Source organism: Trachemys scripta, chromosome 3, assembly GCF_013100865.1.
Source record: "Trachemys scripta elegans isolate TJP31775 chromosome 3, CAS_Tse_1.0, whole genome shotgun sequence".
Classification (NCBI taxonomy): Eukaryota; Metazoa; Chordata; order Testudines; family Emydidae; genus Trachemys; species Trachemys scripta.
In genome coordinates, this window is record NC_048300.1 from 123,718,330 (window position 1) to 123,740,162 (window position 21,833).

Consider the following 21,833-nt stretch of genomic DNA (forward strand, 5'->3'; position numbering starts at 1 on the left):
TGGGTCAGAACCTCACTTCTTCAGATGCATCTGAAGAAGTGAGGTTCTGACCCACGAAAGCTTATGCTCCCAGTACTTCTGTTAGTCTCAAAGGTGCCACAGGACCCTCTGTTGCTTTTTACAGATTCAGACTAACACGGCTACCCCTCTGATACATTTCATAAAACACTTAAAGAAAAATAAAATCAAGCAATGTCACCAAAGCTAAGCTCCTATTAATATTAAACTAAACTGAAAATGAAGCATTACAACAAATCAGGATCAACAGATCAAACAAGTTAGCCCATATTGGATGGGAGTTAAGTCATTTGAATTAATTATATCAAATTAACACTAAAAATAATCAATCCTTAAATTCAAAGGGATAATTTAAGAAGTTGGCTATCCCTTTGGTTACAAATGCCAACTAAAGAATTTTATCAAAGACAATCAAATCTATAACTTAAATCTGGTTAAGTATCTTAATACTGAAACCAAATTATTATCTAATGTTTGAGCCACCATCTCAAAGCCAATATAAAGCTTCCTTCTCAAACTTCAAATCTTGTGAAGTGACTAACCCTTCTCTCCCCTCTGGGTCGCTAAAAGATATTATATTGGAACCATGCATCTTGTTCCAGTTATGTTCAAATTAGGTCATCCTTAACTAGCATCAATTTGGAAAAGTCCATCTTAAATCAGTAATTTTAAAAAAGTGTTTTGCATACCCCAGAGACTGTTTCCCCACCATATCTATCTATCTATCTAGATAAAAGCTGGCATGGTCTTATCTGGGTGACAGGTATTAAGATGAAATTATGTCACCAGTTTACAGAAAGTTTAATATAAAAACTTTATAAAAGTAGCTGATTGGAATAAACCCTAGTAACAAAGCCTATCACTCAACATTAGTCAACAAAATTAAAAATAAATTCAAGCTTATTTTCAGTTTCATCATCCCAGTTTCTTCTTGGCTAATCTAAAAACAAATATTCTCATTCTTGGAAACGAGGCATTTAAGGTATAGTTCTGTTTTGGAACAGGGCTATAACTCAAATGTCTGTTCTTCTGCAATCTTCATCTTGACAGAGAAAAGTTACTTAAAAATTTATCAAGATGAAACCCATTTGAAATATAAAGTTTAAATTCGTATATAAGGTCTTTATATCGATACAAGCTGTTTTCCTTATGCTATGTTTATCATTTTGGTACTAAAATAGCCATTTGTATGTGTAATTATTCTGTTTCCTTTAGCTAATCAGAGAGCTTGGAAGCATTAATTTAAAGAAGAATGAGCCTCCACTTACCTGCCCTTACAGCTTGAAAGCCAGAGTTCTCTTACTGGCTCATCTTGCCAGGATGAAAATTCCTGAGACACTTGAAGAAGGTAATTATGATTCTCCTCTTTAAAAGGCTCTTTAGGAATAAAGACATCACATGTTGCGTTGTTTGTAAATGTACTTGTTTTGGTCCAATTAGACACTTTTTGAATATTGTCAGTTTCAAGGTTAACTACACCTTTGACCCCCACCCCCTTCTTGGTCCCTCTTGAGGCATCTACTTAATGTTTTAGGCTTTCCAGCTGTCACCTCTCTTCAGGTGGAGAGCTGAATCTTTCTTCTTTCTGACTGGGAGCTGCAGAGCCACCTGCCTTGCACTGTGATATCTCCAGCAAGCCAGTCTGCTCATGCTTTGCTTTCTCTTTGAGGACTATGAATATCGTATTGCTAGCAGTTACACTTTACCACACAGCTTTTTCTAAGCAAGCACCTTTATTCTTAAGGTAAAAGCATTATAGAGAAAACACATTTAAAAACACTAGAAGTTCCTATACACATGCTAAAAGTTTACCAGAGGCTGCCCATTGGGGTCCTAGTAGGCCGAAGTCTTTCCAGCCCTTCCACAAGGGTAGAGGCCCTTGGACAGGAAGGGCCTGTCCATTTACTGGTTCAGAAAGAAGGCCCTGAGTCAGTTTAAACCCAGCCTTTTTATATCCAACATCCTTTTTGTTTTTTGGTCTCTTGAAAACCCAGTTTGAGCCAGTTTATGCAAGGCTCCCCACAGGGTGGTATCTCTTTGGAGATATTTACAACCTAAGTGTTTTACCTTAATCACCCTTCACTGTTTTTAGTTCTTGATGGAGCTGTGGCAACCCTTCCTACCCCAGAGTTGCATACAATATCTGCCCACAGAAATACATAAACTTAATACAATATGGTCCCCAAAAGGTATTGTATGAGGTGGCAGTATGTGTCATACACAATAATCTATATACTATGTGATAACTGTTTCATAATAAACATATCTTAAACTGACTGAGCTTGTGGCTCTCATTTTTTTTTCCTTCAGCTAAGCACAGAATGCTCATACCCATATTTAAAATGTAGATCGCTGGTGTTTATTTCAATCAAAATGAAAATATTCTTTTGAAAAAGAATAAAATTTGAAACTCTCTTTAAAATGAGTAGTAGGTGGAATTATACCACCACGTTGGAATAAATCCAACGTGGTGGTATAATTGCTTCCCCAAAAATTTAACTTTTCTTGGTTTTGGTTGGTTGGGTGGGTGGGTTGGTGAGAGGATGTATGGAGGTGGGGAGAGACAGAGGAAGAAAAGATCAGAATTCTAAAATGGTAGTTATATTAGAAGGTCACATATCACATTTTTTAAAAATTCTCTTTTTGTGTTACTTCATGTATGCAGGAAGCCTGAAAGCTGTCTTTGGAGGTCAGAATAGATTAACACAATGGTCTCTTCTGGATTTACAGCATATACTTTTTAGACATTTTTTCTTCTGCTTGTTTTTTAACCTTAGAAATATCAGAAATGTAAATCTGATCTCCCCTATGATCAATGGAGGACTTCTTGGGAGGGTCTCAGATGTATATTGCAAGTTTCATGCTTTATAGTTTTAAGGAATGTGGGTGTTTTAAACTTGAACAAATGCATCCTTTCAAACAAGTATCTGTGAACCACTGGAATTAGATGTGTTTAACAAAAGTGAACAGTTCTCCTTCAAGTGATTTCACACATCTATGTTCCACTGTAGGTCTATGTGTCCTCAGTGCATTCATGTCAGACTTTTGTCAGCTGTACCATCAGGTGGGCCGGCCTCCACTATTCTCATGTGCCAAGCCGAGGGAATAAAGGGGCATGGTCGCCACCTCCCTCTAAATTTCTTATTGACTGTAGTGAGAGTTGGAGCTCTGTTGCTCTTGAGCTTTGGTTAACCAGTCTTCAAAATAAATTATGTTGAACATCATTGTAGCTTAAATTTAGTGTAGTTAGTAAAGTAGTTAATTGGGATTTAATGTGTGGCAATCCCCAGGTTTCAAACCATGTTCCATGTGCAGGGCTGTGATCCTTGTTAGTGACACATGCAAAAAGTTGCCTAATCTGATTAGGTGAGGAACATGTGAGGGACAATGTCCTGTTTTTACCTCCTTCCCAACAAGAACAAAGGGATTCCTGCCTTTAAAGTACATCTTCTCAATAAGGCAACATGTGTCTCTTCACTGCCTGAATCTGATGGTGAGAGGCTGGAGCGTTCATCCAAAAAGAGTGCCACGCAGCTGCCTCAGCCTGAAATCCAAAATCGAGTGAGAAATGTCATTCATCTTCTTTTGCAGCCTCCTTGAAGCACTCAAAACCCTCCTGGTTCAGAGACTGATGGACTTTCAGAGTCTCACTCTTCTTCTCACAAAAAGGCTCTGAAAAAGTCCTCTGGTGCAGAGGCAATGTCTGGTTGTAAGCACTGACGCTCACCGATGTTGTCTGAGGTGACACTGTTGATTCTGGCTCCACTGGGGCAATCAAGACTGCTGCTTTCACCCCTGCTGGAGAGATCTTCAACCCAACACTGTCAGGTCCAGCACCGCCAGTGTTAGTGGCCAAACACTTACCTCCTCTCTTGGTGCAGTCAATGCCATAGGCATTCTTGATGACAAGAGATCTTGTGTCTCCACCTCTCATGAACTTTCACTGTTGCATTGTCCAATCCCAGTCATCTCAACTTCATCATCACTGTTGATTTCACTTACCACTACAATACTGGCAGTTCCATCCACTTCATCAATGCATGCTACATCGGCCCCACTAGCATAATGTGTGTCAACTCACCTGTCTGCATTCTGACTGCCTTATCCACTGGCACGGTCAGCTACATCTTTGACTTTGATACCTTTGGGACAGTACCATGTATCACCGCTGCTGTGCCTACACAGATTCTTCTACCGTTTATCGAGGGGTTATGTTTTCTCCTCCTCAGACTCTGACCATGATTCCATATTTCCAGCAAGGTCTTTCAGCTCTTCATGCAGACAACACTCTAGAAATATCCAACCCCTAGAGCAAGAACGTTGTTATAATGATTCCTTACTGTGGTACCCTTCACCATAGGCAGTACAAAGACTGGACTGTTCTCCTTGGCCTTATTGGGCCCCTTGGTCTGCTTCAAGAGCATCTAGCCCCCTGTGGGCCACTCAGTCCAGGAGAAAATCATCATCTTCTGTACTTGTAGTACCTAGAGAAGATCCTCCTCCAAGTCCACAACCTCCCTCTTCATTGGAGCCCATAGAGGAAGAGGAGACTAGGAAGAAGCCCCGGGAGTTTTCCCATATATTTCTTCTTCTTTCCTGGATGAGGCCATAACCCAGAGTCCACATCCTCTTCCTGAGAACTTTAAGGTTTTTTAGGACCTTGTTAGGAGAGTGGCTAATGTAAAGAGACTGGACCTATGTGGCAGCAAGACTTATACCACCATGAGCCTTCAAATGAGGGTGTCAAATTAGCAGGCATTGTTATCCAAATATACCTTTTATTAACTGGTCAACAGTTTCATAATTTGTGGACAAACTGCCCAAGGAATGTAGGAATCAGTTTTTGGCTATGGTATCCAAAGATCATCTCACTGCTCACACACCCCTCCAAGCAACTATCACGTCACTTTCAATGGTTACAGCTATTTCAATGAAATTGATATTCCTAGCTGCAGGCCTGTGGCATCCCAAAAGAGCTACAAAATACAAGCAAAGATCTACTGTTTGAAGGTGCTAAATCATTTTCCTGGAAGAATGATGTCACAATGTACACTTTTAAAATATTCTTGTCCCACCCTTCGTTCACTGGGTGGCTACACCCGAGTGACAAAGGGAAAGTAGTTGAAGCTCCAAACGCAGTATAGAACCAGTATAGCAGAGACCTTAGGATGCCTCTTGAAGGAGATCTAAACCTCCTAGATGTCACCATTGGAACAGTCTGAAGCAAGCCCTTCTCACCAAACGTCAGTGGCTTCAAAACAGTCATTCCAACATCTTGATCAAGGACAGCATACTAACCATGTCTCATCTTCTACATCAGCAGTTCTCAACTCTGGGTCCACCAGCCGTTACAGGGGGTCCTCAAAACCCCTGCCCCTCAGGGCTGAAGCCAATAACCCTGCGCCTTGGAAGCTAAAGTCCTGAACCCTGGTGCCCTGCACTGAACTGCCAGCCCCACAGAACAGAAGCCCTGCACTGAACTGCCAGCCCCACAGAACAGAAGTCCCCTAGCCCTGCGGGGCTGAAGATTCCAGCCCCATAGAGCTAAAGCCCAGTGCCCCATGGGGCAGAAGCCCTGAGCCCCAGCTCCCTGTGGGGCAGAAGCCACCAGACCCACAGGGTTGAAGCTCTGAGCTTCCCCGTCCTCCATAGCTGAAGCCTGGAGCCCTGTCACCCCCCTGCTGGATCCTGGAATTTTTATAGCATGTTGTGGGGAGGCCTCAGAAAGAAAAACATTGAGAACCCCTGTTCTACATGCAGATCCTCCATTTACGAAGCACCTACCTCTCTTTTACGCTGCATGGGCAGATTATATCAGACAAGTGAGTATTCAGCACAGTAAAGAAGGGATATGTTATCTGGTTCATCTCCTTCCCTTTCACCAACCCACCTTCCCTGTCCCTTTCCAGGGACCCATTTCACAAGGCTGTTTTACATCAAGAAGTAACTGGAACTGGGGGCAATGGAGGAAACTTCTTATCAACACACACGGAAAGTTTCTATTCCCTCTACTTTCTGATTCCTGGAAAGCAAGGTAGTCTTTGACCCATTCTGGACTTAATAATGCTGAACAGATTTATTGAAAAGATGACATTCAGAATGGTCATCCTGGCATCTGTTACCCTTCCTTGGAGATTGTTATGCTGCCCTTGCTGTGTAGAATACTTACTTTTACATGGCCACAGAAAATTTCTTTGATTCCCGATAGACTACTATTACACGCTACTTCGGCCTGTCCTCCACCCCAAGCAGTTCATAAAGTATATGATGTTGGTCGCAGTCTAGGAATTCAAATATTTCTGTACCTAGACAACTGGCTAGTTTGGGGAAGGTCGAGGTGCCATATCTAAAACAATATCCTTGTCATCATACGTGTTCTTTTGTTTAGCTCTAAACCTGATTGTAGAGAAATTGATGCTGCAGCCAACAGAGAAAATAAATTTTATAGGGTTGGATCTTGATGCTGCAACTGCCATTGTTTACCTCCTGACGGACAGGTTCCAATCCATAGTCTCTCTGCTAGAGAACCTCAAGTTCAAGACAAAGACAGCAGTGTATTTGTATTTTCAGCTGTTGGGAGACGTGGCCTCATGCACCTACTATGTGATTCAGCATGCCAGACTTCACCTCAGATGTCTGTAGGCCTGGTTTCGCTCTGTATTTCTGAACAGACATTCACTGGATATGCTGATGGGGTGTACTTGCACGAGTGCTTCAGTCCTTGAATTTCTGCTTAGGCTCTCCAAATGTATGCAGAGAGGGTTTCCTTTCTTACCACCAGAACCAGCTATGACTCTGGTAACAGCTGCATTCACAAAGGGCTTGGGTGTGGGGGAGACACATCTGGGTCAACTTCAGGTTCACATATTTGGGTGCCTCAGAAAGTTTAGCTCCATATAAATGTGCTGAAGCTTTGAGCCATTCATTGGGCCTGCAAAACATTCATTACCACCATTGGGGTCAACTGAGTCACGTTCTCCCCAACAGCATAACTGCTATGTTTTATCTGAACAAGCATAGAGGTGTAGGGTTGCCTCAAATGTGCCAAGAAGAGATCACCTTGTGCAACTTCTATATAAACAACAATATCTCCCTAATGGACTTTCACCTTCCAGGAGTGAGGAACACTGTTGCGGATTCTCTCAGCAGGATCTTAGACTATCATGACAAGTGGCCAATAAAGCGGGACATTCTGCAGTCGATCTTTCATTGACAATAGATCTCTTTGCAATCAACCTGAATAACAACTGCAGGAGGTTCTGTTCCAAAGCAGGTTGTGGTTGGGATTCTGTGACAAGTGCCTTTCTTCTTCCCTGGTCGAGCTATCTGCTGTACACATTCTCTCCAATCCTGATTCCCAGGGTGACGAGGAAGCCAAAAAGAAACAAGGCAATCATAATCCTTGTAGCAGCTGCCTGGCCAAGGCAGTATTGCTATCTGGACCTACATCAACTCTGAATTCAACTACTCATAGGTTGAGGTTTGCTTATCTCAGAATTGCAAACCAAGCTGCAATCTCTTCACCTTGTGGCATGGACAATCTCTGGTTGAGCAACGAGGTGAGGGTCTGCTCTTGAGATGTCAGAGCCATTCTGGTGAACAGCAGAAAGGATTCCAGCAGAACCACATAGGCAGCAAAATGGAGGTTTTCAGTTTGAGCAGAATCTTATCAGTTATCATGAGAGTACAGAAATTAGACCTATATTGGATTACCTATTGCACCTGAAATCTTCTGGTCTCTATCAGTTTAGTGAGACTCCATGTAGCAACTATTTCTGCAGTATGCCCACCAATGGATGAGTTTTCTATCTTTTTACATCCATAGGTGTATAAATTTGAAAGGGCTTATTCACAGGAACCCTTCTGTCTAATCCAGGACCATCATGGGATCTGAATTTGGTATTGTCTCTTTTTGATGGGTTTCCCCTTTGAACTTTTGGCAACAACATCTCTGTCCCTGCTAAAAAAGAAAATAAAGCATTTTTGGTAGCAATTACTTTTGCAAGGAGGGTGTCGGCGCTCCAGGCGCTTGTAGCTGACCCTTGTTTTACAGTACTCCACAAAGACAATGTCTTGCTTAGACTAAATCCAAAATTTCCGCCTAAAGTGTTCTCTGCAGTCTACTTCTAACCAGACTATTCATCTCCCAGTGTTCTTTCTGAAACCTCATTCTTCTAAGGCTGAAGAAAAATTTCATACCTTAAATATTCAGAAGCTTCTGGCATTTTTACCTGGACCACATAGTCTTTCAGTCTATGTCCACACTGTGATAAAAGACCTCTGGCTGGCCCAGGTCAGCTGACTTGGGCTTGCAAGGCTCAGGCTGCCGGGCTATAAAATTGCAGCATAGCTGTTCAGGGTTGGGCTGGAGCCCAGGCTCTGTGACCTTCCTCCCTCGTGGGGTCTTAGAGCCCCGGCTCCAGCCCAACCCTGAACAGCTACGCTGCAATTTTTAGCCCCACAGCTGGAGCCCTGAGAGTCCAAGTCAGCTGACCTGGGCTCTGAGACTCGATTCTGTGGGTTTTTATCAGTGTAAATGTATCCTCAGATTTCCCCTAGACTCTTTGTAGCCCATGCTGACAGGACTAAAGGGCAACCTGTTACAGCCTGCATATTTCACACTAGATTTCTGAATGTATCAAGCTTTGTTACAATCTGCCAAAGGTATGTCTTCTGCCAAGGATAACACCTCTACTCCACTAGGACTCGTTCTGCTTCATTAGCTTTTCTGAGCAACATTCCTCTAAGTGGACATTTGCAAAGCAGCAACGTGGTCATCTGTGCATAATGTCTTTAGACACTATGCTATTACTTAAGCTTCCAGAGATCATGTAAACTTCAGCAAGTTAGTATTGCGGTCTCTCTTCAAGTAGTCTAAAGTCCCACCACCTGTAAGGAAACTGCTGGTGAATCACTTACAATCATAGAATCATAGAATCATAGAATATCAGAGTTGGAAGGGACCTCAAGAGGTCATCTAGTCCAACCCCCTGCTCAAAGCAGGACCAATTCCCAGCTAAATCATCCCAGCCAGGGCTTTGTCAAGCCGGGCCTTAAAAACCTCCAAGGAAGGAGACTCCACCACCTCCCTAGGTAACGCATTCCAGTGTTTCACCACCCTCCTAGTGAAATAGTTTTTCCTGATATCCAACCTGGACCTCCCCCACTGCAACTTGAGACCATTGCTCCTTGTTCTGTCATCTGCCACCACTGAGAACAGCCGAGCTCCATCCTCTTTGGAACCCCCCTTCAGGTAGTTGAAGGCTGCTATCAAATCCCCCCTCATTCTTCTCTTCTGGAGACTAAACAATCCCAGTTCTCTCAGCCTCTCCTCATAAGTCATCTGCTCCAGACCCCTAATCATTTTTGTTGCCCTCCGCTGGACTCTTTCCAATTTTTCCACATCCTTCTTGTAGTGTGGGGACCAAAACTGGACACAGTATTCCAGATGAGGCCTCACCAATGTCGAATAAAGGGGAACGATCACGTTCCTCGATCTGCTGGCAATGCCCCTACTTATACAGCCCAAAATGCCGTTAGCCTTCTTGGCAACAAGAGCACACTGTTGACTCATATCCAGCTTCTCGTCCACTGTGACCCCTAGGTCCTTTTCAGCAGAACTGCTACCTAGCCATTCGGTCCCTAGTCTGTCGCAGTGCATGGGATTCTTCCGTCCTAAGTGCAGGACTCTGCACTTGTCCTTGTTGAACCTCATCAGGTTTTTTACTGCCCAATCCTCTAATTTGTCTAGGTCCCTCTGTATCCGATCCCTACCCTCTAGTGTATCTACCACGCCTCCTAGTTTAGTGTCATCTGCAAACTTGCTGAGAGTGCAGTCCACACCATCCTCCAGATCATTAATAAAGATATTAAACAAAACCGGCCCCAGGACCGACCCTTGGGGCACTCCACTTGAAACCGGCTGCCAACTAGACATGGAGCCATTGATCACTACCCGTTGAGCCCGACGATCTAGCCAGCTTTCTATCCACCTTACAGTCCATTCATCCAGCCCATACTTCTTTAACTTGGTGGCAAGAATACTGTGGGAGACCGTATCAAAAGCTTTGCTAAAGTCAAGAAATAACACATCCACTGCTTTCCCCTCATCCACAGAGCCAGTTATCTCATCATAGAAGGCAATTAGGTTAGTCAGGCACGACTTCCCCTTCGTGAATCCATGCTGACTGTTCCTGATCACTTTCCTCTCCTCTAAATGTTTCATAATTGATTCCTTGAGGACCTGCTCCATAATTTTTCCAGGGACTGAGGTGAGGCTGACTGGCCTGTAGTTCCCCGGATCCTCCTTCTTCCCTTTTTTAAAGATGGGCACTACATTAGCCTTTTTCCAGTCATCTGGGACCTCCCCCGATCGCCATGAGTTTTCAAAAATAATGGCTAATGGCTCTGCAATCTCACCCGCCAACTCTTTTAGCACCCTCGGATGCAGCGCATCCGGCCCCATGGACTTGTGCACGTCCAGTTTTTCTAAATAGTCCCGAACCACTTCTTTCTCCACAGAGGGCTGGTCACCTTCTCCCCATGCTGTACTGCCCAGTGCAGCAATCTGGGAGCTGACCTTGTGCGTGAAGACAGAGGCAAAAAAATCATTGAGTACATTAGCTTTTTCCACATCGTCGGTCACTAGGTTGCCTCCCTCATTCAGTAAGGGGCCCACACTTTCCTTGATTTTCTTCTTGTTGCTAACATACCTGAAGAAACCCTTCTTGTTACTCTTAACATCTCTTGCTAACTGCAACTCCAAGTGTGATTTGGCCTTCCTGATTTCACTCCTGCACGCCTGAGCAATATTTTTATACTCCTCCCTGGTCATTTGTCCAATCTTCCACTTCTTATAAGCCTCTTTTTTGCATTTAAGATCAGCAAGGATTTCACTGTTTAGCCAAGCTGGTCGCCTGCCATATTTACTATTCTTTCTACACATCGGGATGGTTTGTTCCTGCAACCTCAATAAGGATTCTTTAAAATACAGCCAGCTCTCCTGGACCCCTTTGCCCTTCATGTTATTCTCCCAGGGGATCCTGCCCATCTGTTCCCTGAGGGAGTCAAAGTCTGCTTTTCTGAAGTCCAGGGTCCATATTCTGCTGCTCTCCTTTCTTCCTTGTGTCAGGATCCTGAACTCGACCATCTCATGGTCACTGCCTCCCAGGTTCCCATCCACTTTTGCTTCCCCTACTAGTTCTTCCCTGTTTGTGAGCAGCAGGTCAAGAAAAGCTTTGCCCCTAGTTGGTTCCTCCAGCACTTGCACCAGGAAATTGTCCCCTACGCTTTCCAAAAATTTCCTGGATTGCCTGTGCACCGCTGTATTGCTCTCCCAGCAGATATCAGGGTGATTAAAGTCTCCCATGAGAACCAGGGCCTGTGATCTAGCAACTTCTGCTAGTTGCCAGAAGAAAGCCTCGTCCACCTCATCCCCCTGGTCTGGTGGTCTATAGCAGACTCCAACCACGAGATCACCCTTGTTGCTCACACTTCTCAACTTTATCCAGAGACTCTCAGGTTTTTCTGCAGTATCATACCGGAGCTCTGAGCAGTCATACTCCTCTCTTACATACAACGCAACTCCCCCACCTTTTCTGCCCTGCCTGTCCTTCCTGAACAGTTTATATCCATCCATGACAGTACTCCAGTCATGTGAGTTATCCCACCAAGTTTCTGTTATTCCAATCACATCATAGTTCCCTGACTGTGCCAGGACTTCCAGTTCTCCCTGCTTGTTTCCCAGGCTTCTTGCATTTGTGTATAGGCACTTAAGATAACTCAATGATCGTCCCTCTTTCTCAGCATGAGACAGGAGTCCTCCCCTGTTGCGCTCTCCTGCTTGTGCTTCCTCCCAGGATCCCATTTCCCCACTTACCTCAGGGCTTTGGTCTCCTTCCCCCGGTGAACCTAGTTTAAAGCCCTCCTCACTAGGTTAGCCAGCCTGCTGGCGAAGATGCTCTTCCCTCTCTTCGTTAGGTGGAGCCCGTCTCTGCCTAGCACTCCTTCTTCTTGGAACACCATCCCATGGTCGAAGAATCCAAAGCCTTCTCTCCGACACCACCTGCGTAGCCATTCGTTGACTTCCACGATTCGACGGTCTCTACCCCGGCCTTTTCCTTGCACAGGGAGGATGGACGAGAACACCACTTGCGCCTCAAACTCCTTTATCCTTCTTCCCAGAGCCACGTAGTCTGCAGTGATCCGCTCAAGGTCATTCTTGGCAGTATCATTGGTGCCCACGTGGAGAAGCAGGAAGGGGTAGCGATCCGAGGGCTTGATGAGTCTCGGCAGTCTCTCCGTCACATCGTGTATCCTAGCTCCTGGCAAGCAGCAGACCTCTCGGTTTTCCCGGTCAGGGCGGCAGATAGATGACTCAGTCCCCCTGAGGAGGGAGTCCCCGACCACCACCACCCTCCTCCTCCTCTTGGGAGTGGTGGTCGTGGAACCCCCATCCCTAGGACAGTGCATCTTTTGCCTTCCAATCGGTGGAGTCTCCTTCTGCTCCCTTCCCTCAGATGGGCCATCTAGTCCACTCTCCGCATTAGCACCTGTAGAGAGAACATGGAAACGATTGCTCACCTGTATCTCCATTGCTGGTGCATGGACGCTCCTCTTTCTCCTTCTGGAGGTCACATGCTGCCAAACCTCCTCACAATCCTTCTGTCCCTGCTCCGCCTGCTCTGAATCTTCAGAACATTGTGGCCGTAGAAGCATCTCCTGACGTCTGTCCAGGAAATCTTCATTTTCCCTTATGCAACGCAGAGTCGATACTTGTTTCTCCAGCCCTCGAACCTTCTCCTCCAGTATGGAGACCAGCTTGCACTTTGTACAGACAAAGTCGCTTCTGTCCTGCGGAAGAAAGACAAACATGGCACAACCTGTGCAGGTTACAACAGCTGATCGCTCACCTTCCATATCACCGTCCTCTTAGGAGCTTCCTCAACTGTTGCAGGAACTACTCGGAGAAACCTGCAGATGAAAGCCTCAGTGCGCTCTCCCTAGGGGAACTCCCAGGCAAACTCCCGCTGTTAGCCTCTGCTGTTCGCCGCTCAGCTGGTTCGCTGCTGACTGCCCTTATATACCAGTCAGGCCCACTCAAGGCCCAGCTGGAACAAAGCACTCCCAATGCAATGTATATATTCACAATCACTTGAAGGAGAAAAGACCGTTACTTTACATGTACGGTAGCTGTTCTTTGAGATGTGTTTTGCATAAGAGCTTTTCACGACCCTCCCACCTTCCCCATTACTTCGGGTTTAGCTTACTGATCGTATGAAGGAATGGAGAGGGAGGCAGTGACCATGCCCACTTCATCTGCTTGGTTCGACACATGGCAATAGCAGTGATGCATATGCTGCCTGCTGGTACAGCTGGCAAAAGTCACAATTTGAGTGCGTTGGGCACACATACATCTGTCGTGGAATGTATATATGTGCAACACATATTGAAGAACAATTACTATACGTGTAACTAAACATCTTTTTTAAATAGTCTGACTAAAAATCCCTTTCCTTCTCAGTTGCTCCATTTTCAGTCTGATTCTTGTGATGTCATAATTTCTCTAGTTCTCTGTAGTGTCTTCCAACATGTGACGATTTAATTTCTGTTGTAAAATACAAGCAGAAAAAACTTTGATTTAAAAACCTTTCAGGCCTTGACGTGGAAGAGTCAAAAAGAGCATAAGCCTATTTTTTTCCTTAGTATGTAACCTTTAAGAGTAATATTTTTTTTAAAGTTCGTTTAAAATGACATTCTAAATGTTGTTGTCTGACTTTTATTGAAATGTGTAACCTTTGTGAGAATTCTTATATAAATACTTCTGAATTGTTGGAAGGTGGTGGGAGTTGAGTGTGACCAGCATCTGGCAGATTCAGACCCATTGTGGTTTAAAATACACGTATGTTAGACAGTTGCATGGAGAGAAGAAAAAGAAATAGTGGGTCGGACTGAGTAGGTGATTTTATAAATAATAACAGTGGACAGAGGTGGGATGGACACAGTTAGAGAAAATAGTGAGTAAGCAGAGAATCTGAGGGTTTTATCAAATCATTCATCTTGCAGATCAGCAATTTATCCTGAAAAAGTGTCCTGCTTTACTTCAAGAAATGATTAACGTAATCTGCCAGTTAATAATAATGGCGCGTAGCCGTGAAGGTAAGGAAGAAATCTTACTATATTGTATTTAAACTAGAAAATCTCACTCTTTATTGGGCCTGCCTTTAAAGAGTTGCTGAGCTTATGGGAAAACATTGCTATTGTATATTTAGATATTTCTCATCCCCTTATGTCAGTGGTGGGCAATCTGCAGCCTGTCAGGGTAAACTGCTGACGGGCCGTGAGACGGTTTGTTTACATTGACCATCCGCAGGCATGGCCGCCCGCAGCTCCCAGTGGCCACGGTTCGCCGTTCCCAGCCAATGGGAGCCGCAGGAAGCGGCGACCAGCACGTTCCTGCAGCCCGCAGCTCCCATTGGCTGCAGACTGCGAACCACGCCCACTGGGAGCTGCGGGCGGCCGTGCCTGCAGACGGTCAATGTAAACAAACCGTCTCATGGCCCATCAGCAGATTACCCTGACGGGCTGCAGATTGCCCACCACTGCCTTATGTTCTCAATGGAAAAGATCTTTCTGAAGAATTATGCCTCCCATGCTTCCCCATTTGCACTGTAAGGGTGTGTCTACACTTGGAGCTCGGAAGTAGACATCATCACATTAGCTTATATTGAGCTAGCGTATGGTAATACAGTAATTCCTCACTTAACATTGTAGTTATGTTCCTGAAAAATGTGACTTTAAGCAAAACGATGTTAAGCAACATTAAGCGAATCCAATTTTCCCATAACAATTAATGTAAATGGGGGAGTTAGGTTCCAGGGAATTTTTTTTGCCAGACAAAAGGCATTATATACATTTTAAATAATTTTAAACAAGCAATTTAATACAGGTATTAATCAGGCTGACAGCCCCCATCAGGTCCCCTACGCCCCCTCTCTCCCTCCCCGCACCCCCTACCCACTGGTGGACCCCGCGGATCAGCGCCTTCCCCCTGCTCCCTCTGCCTCCTGCCCGGGGCAATCAGCTGTCTTGTGGTGTTCAGGAGGCTGGGAAGAGGAGCGAGGACGTGGCGCACAGCCTCCACCCTCCCTCCCCTGCCTCTTGAATGCCGCAAACCAGCTGATTGCTGCGGGCAGGAGGCGGGGGGAGCAGGGGGAAGGTGCTGATCCGTGGGGTCTGGTGGCGGGCGGGAGACGCTGGAGGTGGGGAGTAGGGGAGCTGATAGGGAGGCTGCCAGCCGTGGACAAAGCAGGCGGCCAAACGACGTTATAGCAGAGTATTGCACATCTTTAAACGAGCATGTTCTGTAATGGAGCAGGGACGTAACAAAACAACGTTAAGCGAGAGGACGTTAAGTGGGGAGTTACTGTACAGGCAGTGGTGAGTGGTGGCCCAGGCTAGCCACCCTTAGTACATACCAGTGGGGTCCGGGTAGGTTGTATTTGTTACCCGAAATTGGGCCAGCTAGTAAGCTTAGGGAGGACTAATGACCCACCAGAGTATGGCAGAAAGCAGCACGTTTATTATACTGATAGCTAAGCTATCTGATAGATACTGATAGCAAAAGAAAGCGGGGGGGGGGGGGGGGTGTCACACTCGCGTACTCATGCTCCCAGGACGGGCATGGCATTGGAGATGTCCAGATCCCTCAAGGTAAGTGTCCCACAGTGCAGCTATGGTGTGATTGAAGATAAGTCTTCCCGAGGCACGATGAAATGCAACGCGGCGAACCACTGGCCAGGCGGTCCGGGCGAAGGGCCTTTACGGGAGATAGAAGCTTGTCAGTGTACTACCGAGCACATGGCCCCTTCCCCTTTTAAGGACCTGCTCCGCATGGCCTATGACTAGAGATGACTTGGCCGCGTCTGGTTGGTCACACTCCACTTCAGACAGTGTCCATGCATTGGAGTCCCAGACACCTTGTCTACCTGGGAGCTCTTTTGATCTTCCAGCTGTTCAGGCAGCCCATTCATTCCACAAGCATTCCAGGAGGGAGGGGGAGGGGGAAAGCCACTTCACAGGTATTCAAAGAGGGAGAGGAAACAAGGGGGGGGAGGAAGGTGTAACAGACCTTTTGAACATACAGGTTATACAGAGCATATAGATCACTGCTGCTCCTACAACAGTATTTGGGCAACATACTTGAGCCACCATCCATGCTACCCTGGCTGCACTGCTATTTTTAGTGTGCTAGCTTAAGCAGAGCTAGCACAGATACACCTATGTGAGCTGGGAATCACACCTGGCTCCAAGTGTAGGTATACTTAAAGCAGTGAATATCCCCCTTTCTGTGTTAGAACCCTCCCCTACACTGTCTTGTGATTGATTAATGCCTGATGACCCCATATCCCCGATGCATTGTGGCATTGCCATTCCATAGTAGAGTTACAGATCTTTGGAAAATAACAAGTGCATTGGGATGCACCCTCAATACCTGATCTTACCCCTTCAGTGACTCTAAAGTCTAGTCAGCATTTCAGTTATAAGTGCTCTGTCCTCTACTTCAAATATAAGTATTAAAAGTACTCTGCAAGAGAAGAATCATATATAAGTATTTGTAACATTACAAGCATTTTCTTTTTTTTACTTGTGGCTTAAAAAACACTGGTAAAACATAACCAGTTCTTTTGTGCACCTCCACTCAACTATGGTTAGGGCCCTTATTAACATTTACAAGGTGTGTGTATATAGAGTATATGTGGGACATTTATAAGCATATTTTCCCAGTTTGTTTTTAAAAGAATACCAGTAACCTCCCCAAATTAATGTTTCAGTTAATTATTTTTAAAATGCTGCCGTCTCTCTGGAGGGATTTTGCAAAAATATTCTAAAGCAAACTAGTTAGTTTCTGTTATCACAGGAATTTGTAATCCTGGTGCTTAATCCTCTTATTAAAAATTAGAACTGAAAGCTGTTTGATTGTAATCAATAGGCAGGCTACCCCACCTCTCTCCTTGATTTCTTGATCAACCTATAATGATTAGGAAAGAAATCATCCTCTCATACATCCCTTTGACTAGTTTGGCACAACCTGAAGAAAGAAAAATAACAGGCGCTAAATTGTTTGCTAAACTATACTGGAATACATTTTATAGGAAGAGGGCCATCAATACTAGGCTCAAATGGTAACTATAAGCTTTACAATGCATATGACACTTTCTTTATACTGTAAGGTACATCTTTCTTTATGAACTTTTAAAGTTGCTGGGCTGATCAAAATATTTTAATTTAACATGTAGTGTTATACATGTCCAAAGTATACTGGAAAAACATGTAAAAAATGATCTTGTAAAATTCATTCTCCCCAAGAAAGGGAGTTTCGTGCTCCATCATTGGGATCTTTGGAAAACTGTATGAAGCTTTCCCAGATGGCTGTCCAAGGGCTTCAGCAATTCAAGTCTCCCCTTCTGCAGCTCCCTCACATTGAAGAGGACAATCTTAGGCGAGTTTCCAATCATAAAAAGGTATAAAACTACAGATAATGCTCAGTCATTTTTATCTTTCCGTTATCTCCTTTAACCTGCCTCTGTCTCTCACTAAGCAAACTTATTAATAGTTCACAGAATAAAAAGCATTTGTTCAGGAATGCAATACCTCATGAGTCCTTGTGCTTTATGTTCCTTAAACTGTATCACTGTTTGCCTTATAAATAAAAAGGAGAGTGACTGTTCACCACAGGTAACAGGAGTTACCATCTGTGGTATGGGGTCAGGGCTGGTGCTACCATTAAGGCAAACTAGGCGGTTGTCTAGGGCGCCAAAAAGCGGTATCCCCCAATTTTTTTACAGCATTCCTCCCCGAGCATGCGGTCGCTGCTCCACTTCTCCCGCCTCCCAGACTTGCAGCGCCAATCAGCTGTTTGGCGCCGCAAGCCTGGGAGAGGAGGAGAATTGGAGCAGGGGTGGCGTGCTCGAGGAGAAGGCGGAGCTGAGGTGAGCTGCGGTGGGGAGGTGCCGCATGGCTCCCCGGGGGGGGAGGGAAGCTGCCGCGGGTGGGGCACCTCGGGGGGAGGGGAACTGCCATAGGGCTGGAGGGTGGGGGGGGCTCAAGGTGGAAGTTTTGCCTAGGGCGCGAAACTTCCTTGCACCGGCTCTGGCTATGGTTAAGCATGGGATAGGTATACTGGACAAAACAGAACATCTTGCTTACTTTAGTAAGATCAGACTGTGCCCTCCAATAAAATATAATCTACAGTTTTTCATGAGAGTGTAACTGAAATATCAAACCTCTGTTGAGTTAATTGCATAGTTCCTGAACCTACTTCTGAAGAAGGTACATTTTAGATACGATTATGGAGGAGTATCAGAATAAGAAAATGTAACAATTAATGGAACAGAAATTTAATTTCTACTTTATTTCAAGGTTTGTAATCCTTTTAGTGGGAATGAATCAAATAAACAATTTGCTTGTGTCAGCGCTGCTGTAATACACAAATGATTACATTAACTAGAATTTAGTTTTGTGAAATGTTCTTTTTAGTATTTTTCTTTTTTCTTTTTTTAACCAAGTTCAAAATCAAAAGTATCCAGGACATGGTGAGTTTGAAAGGATCTGATCGCCGCAACTTACTGCACTTCCTTGAAGATGAAAAATATGATGAAGTTATGGCTGTATTAGGTAGTTTTCCACATATCACCATAGATATAAAGCCACAAGGTAAGATGGGAGGTTGTTTCATTGCTGTATATGTCATCCCTCTTGACAATTTGATAGTCTGCCGGCAGTAAGCAGTGAGGACTCTGAAACCCCAATTCCTTACATTATTTAGGTAACCTGGAAAATGGCAGACTTTTCTGAATGACAGGCTCTTCTTGCACTTCAGATTTATAATTTGAGGAAAATGAAGTACATTAAAGCATCTTACATATTTCCAGGCCATCAGCAGTTTCCTCTAGAGGGACTGATGTAGCATTTAATTGTTTGATTTAGCATTGAAAAAGCAGCGTATAATAATGGTTGAGATGGCACTTTATTTTTAAACCTTTGTATCTTTTGCCTTGTAACATTAAAGAAAAAAGATGGCTAAGGATTTCATGCTTCTGCTTAGTCCAAATATCAAACTATACATTTTTTTATTTGAGACATTAAATCGAGACCCAGGTCATTAAAGAGTTGAGGGTATTTTTGTGAGAGGGAAGGTGTGTTAACCTTGTGTGATGAGTGTATTCTGCTTGGGATAACCACATAGTACTTGGCTAAAATTCACTATAGTTTCAATTGCATATGTTACTTTCCTTCACTTGCTCTCTGAAGTTGCTGTGCTGTTAAACGATTGCCTTTAGGCTGCCTCTCAGTGGAAGGTGAACTGATCATTGGTCACCTTCCTCACAAGGAATTTGAGATAAAGGTCAAAAATATTTGCATAGAATGGTCTTCCAAAATTTGTGTTTTCCAAAATCTGACACGTTTTGTTCAGCTAGCCTAGTGTTGGATTTGGCATATACATAGTCCTCAGTAAGGCATATGTACCTGGTGAACTTAAGTTTCAAATTGTAAAAATAAGTAAAAACAATATACCATGCACTTTCAAATCAGTATCTTACCTTTTCCAGTGGTTCGTGGGCACAGAGTGCTGTTGTTAATTGTGTTCATAATGGTCAGAGTGTCCTTGACAAACTTGTATCCCCATATGTTCTGGCAAGCTACGCCTCCCCATGCACATTTTGCATTCGACAAATACACATATTTAAGAAGTTGTGCCAAGGAGGATTTAACTTTTTGCTCCTCCCCAGATTAACTGTTTCTACTTCTAATTATAGGTAATGGATGTGTGAAAAACTATTTGAGGAATACTTTTATTTTTCATACCAGAATAAAAATGTAGTAGTTTTCAGTCAGTAGACTGAACATTCAACATTACTGCATTTTAAGATATGAACCCATATGTCTGCTGACCGTACTGTAGGTCTTCTGATCAATATTATAGTCAAACTATTCATTTCTGTTCCTTAATTCCTTTTCAAAAAGAGGGAGAAAAAATAAAGTGCATGACTCTTAATGCACCTTTGAAATTGAGATATTAATCATTCAAAGATCAGGAAAATCATAGTTATGGTTCCCAGAACAACTGTAACTTAGTCCCTTTGCTCATATGTGGTATTTTATAATATGAAAGTTTTATGTTTTAATATACAATGCTACATAGTTATGGATGCTGTGGGAATCATAACTAACTTTGAATACCCTAACTTTCCTACAACTTAAATCACAACCTCAATGTTTACTTCGTGTAGTTTTATGCAGTTATTGATCCTCATTCTGTTAATGTATTCTAGGTAATAGAGACTATTTAATGATGCAGATAAAAGTCTTTATTCTTGCAAATATTTTCAGATTATTTTCTGTTAAATATTCTCTGGAAGATTTTGATTACACTGACACTTTTATCTGTCACTGAAGTAATGCTTAATTTAAAAAATAAATACGAAACTGATTAAGAAACAAAGGTTACATGGAAGTATCACTTTTCTTTGACCTTAGTTTTGGATGATGAAGATAGCAACAATATTACAGTGGGATCGCTAGTCACTGTTTTGATCACATTGACAAGGCAAACAATGACAGTAAGTAGTCAAAGTATTTACAATTTTGGATTAATTGCAAATGCATCATGATAACCTAGAATGTTGTGTTGGGTAGGGTTACCATATTTCAATAGTGCAAAAAGAGGACACTCCACGGGACCCCGCCCCTGCCCCAACTCCGCCCTTCCCTGCCCCCGGCCCCGCCCCAACTCCTCCCCTTCCCCACCCCAACTCCGCCCCCTCCCGAGCACCCCACATTCCTCCTCCTCCGTCCTGCCCCCCGGCTGCTGCGCTGGGGAAGTTGCTTCGGTCCCCGCCGCGGTGGAGAGCGGCAGGAGCCAGGAAAGTTGGAGCCCGGGGAGGAGGCAGTCCCCTTACCATGCCTCCCTATTTTCCCGGACATGTTCGGCTTTTTGGAAATTCCTCCTGGACGGGGATTTGAGGACCAAAAAGCCAGACATGTCTGGGAAAATCCGGACGCATGGTAACCCTACCTCTGACACTCACCTCTCCCTCCACTGGAGGGACTCCCCTGTCCATACCTGTCCCAGGGCCTTCCTTTAAAGGGGCATCCCCATATCAGCGGGGTCTACTTGGAAAAGATAATATTTACTCCCTTGTGTGGCTGAGCTGGGCTGTGACAATCCAACACATCATGAGTACTGTGAGAAATGGGGCACAACACTAACCAAGGCAGTGTCATTTCAGGGACTGTATGGGCCTCGAAGTTCAAACAAACAAGCTATATAAAGTCCTTTTCTTTACTGGGAAGCCAAATGGAAGTTTTTCTAGAAGGGTATTTTTAGAAATCTCAGTATAATGACAAATTTCAAGCTCAGTTAAATAACTTTTTTGTTCAATGATGCAGAGCACAATTAGTATAGAGACATGAATAGTGAGAGATCCAAGCTGGTTTGCCTGATATTGTATAAAAATGTGTGCAACTTTGATATAGAAGGCCTTGCCAAACTAATTATTGAAGCATATGCAACCATCATCGTAGACAGTGACTTCTTTATACTGCTCTATATACTATACCAGTGTTTCTCAATCTGGAAGTCACGATTTATTTGATAATTTATATGGTAAAAATGAGAAAATAAGCAATTTTTCAGTAATACTGTGCTGTGATACTTGTATTTGTATGTCTGATTTTGTAAGCAAATAGTTTTTAAGTGAGGGGTACTCAAGACAAATCAGCCTCCTGAAGGAGGTACAGTAGTCTGGAAACAT

At 43.9% G+C, this 21,833-nt stretch overlaps 1 protein-coding gene across 1 annotated transcript in view; it reads left to right on the forward strand.

Moving 5' to 3' along the window:
* SEC63 (SEC63 homolog, protein translocation regulator) overlaps window positions 1-21,833 on the forward strand; it is a 124,611-nt gene that overhangs the window by 71,540 nt on the left and 31,238 nt on the right. Inside the window, exons 10-14 of the mRNA XM_034765927.1 lie at window positions 1,234-1,366; window positions 14,083-14,175; window positions 17,386-17,540; window positions 18,585-18,732; window positions 20,557-20,639. Coding sequence (XP_034621818.1) covers window positions 1,234-1,366; window positions 14,083-14,175; window positions 17,386-17,540; window positions 18,585-18,732; window positions 20,557-20,639 — 612 coding nt within the window. The remainder of the gene's footprint in view (window positions 1-1,233; window positions 1,367-14,082; window positions 14,176-17,385; window positions 17,541-18,584; window positions 18,733-20,556; window positions 20,640-21,833) is intronic.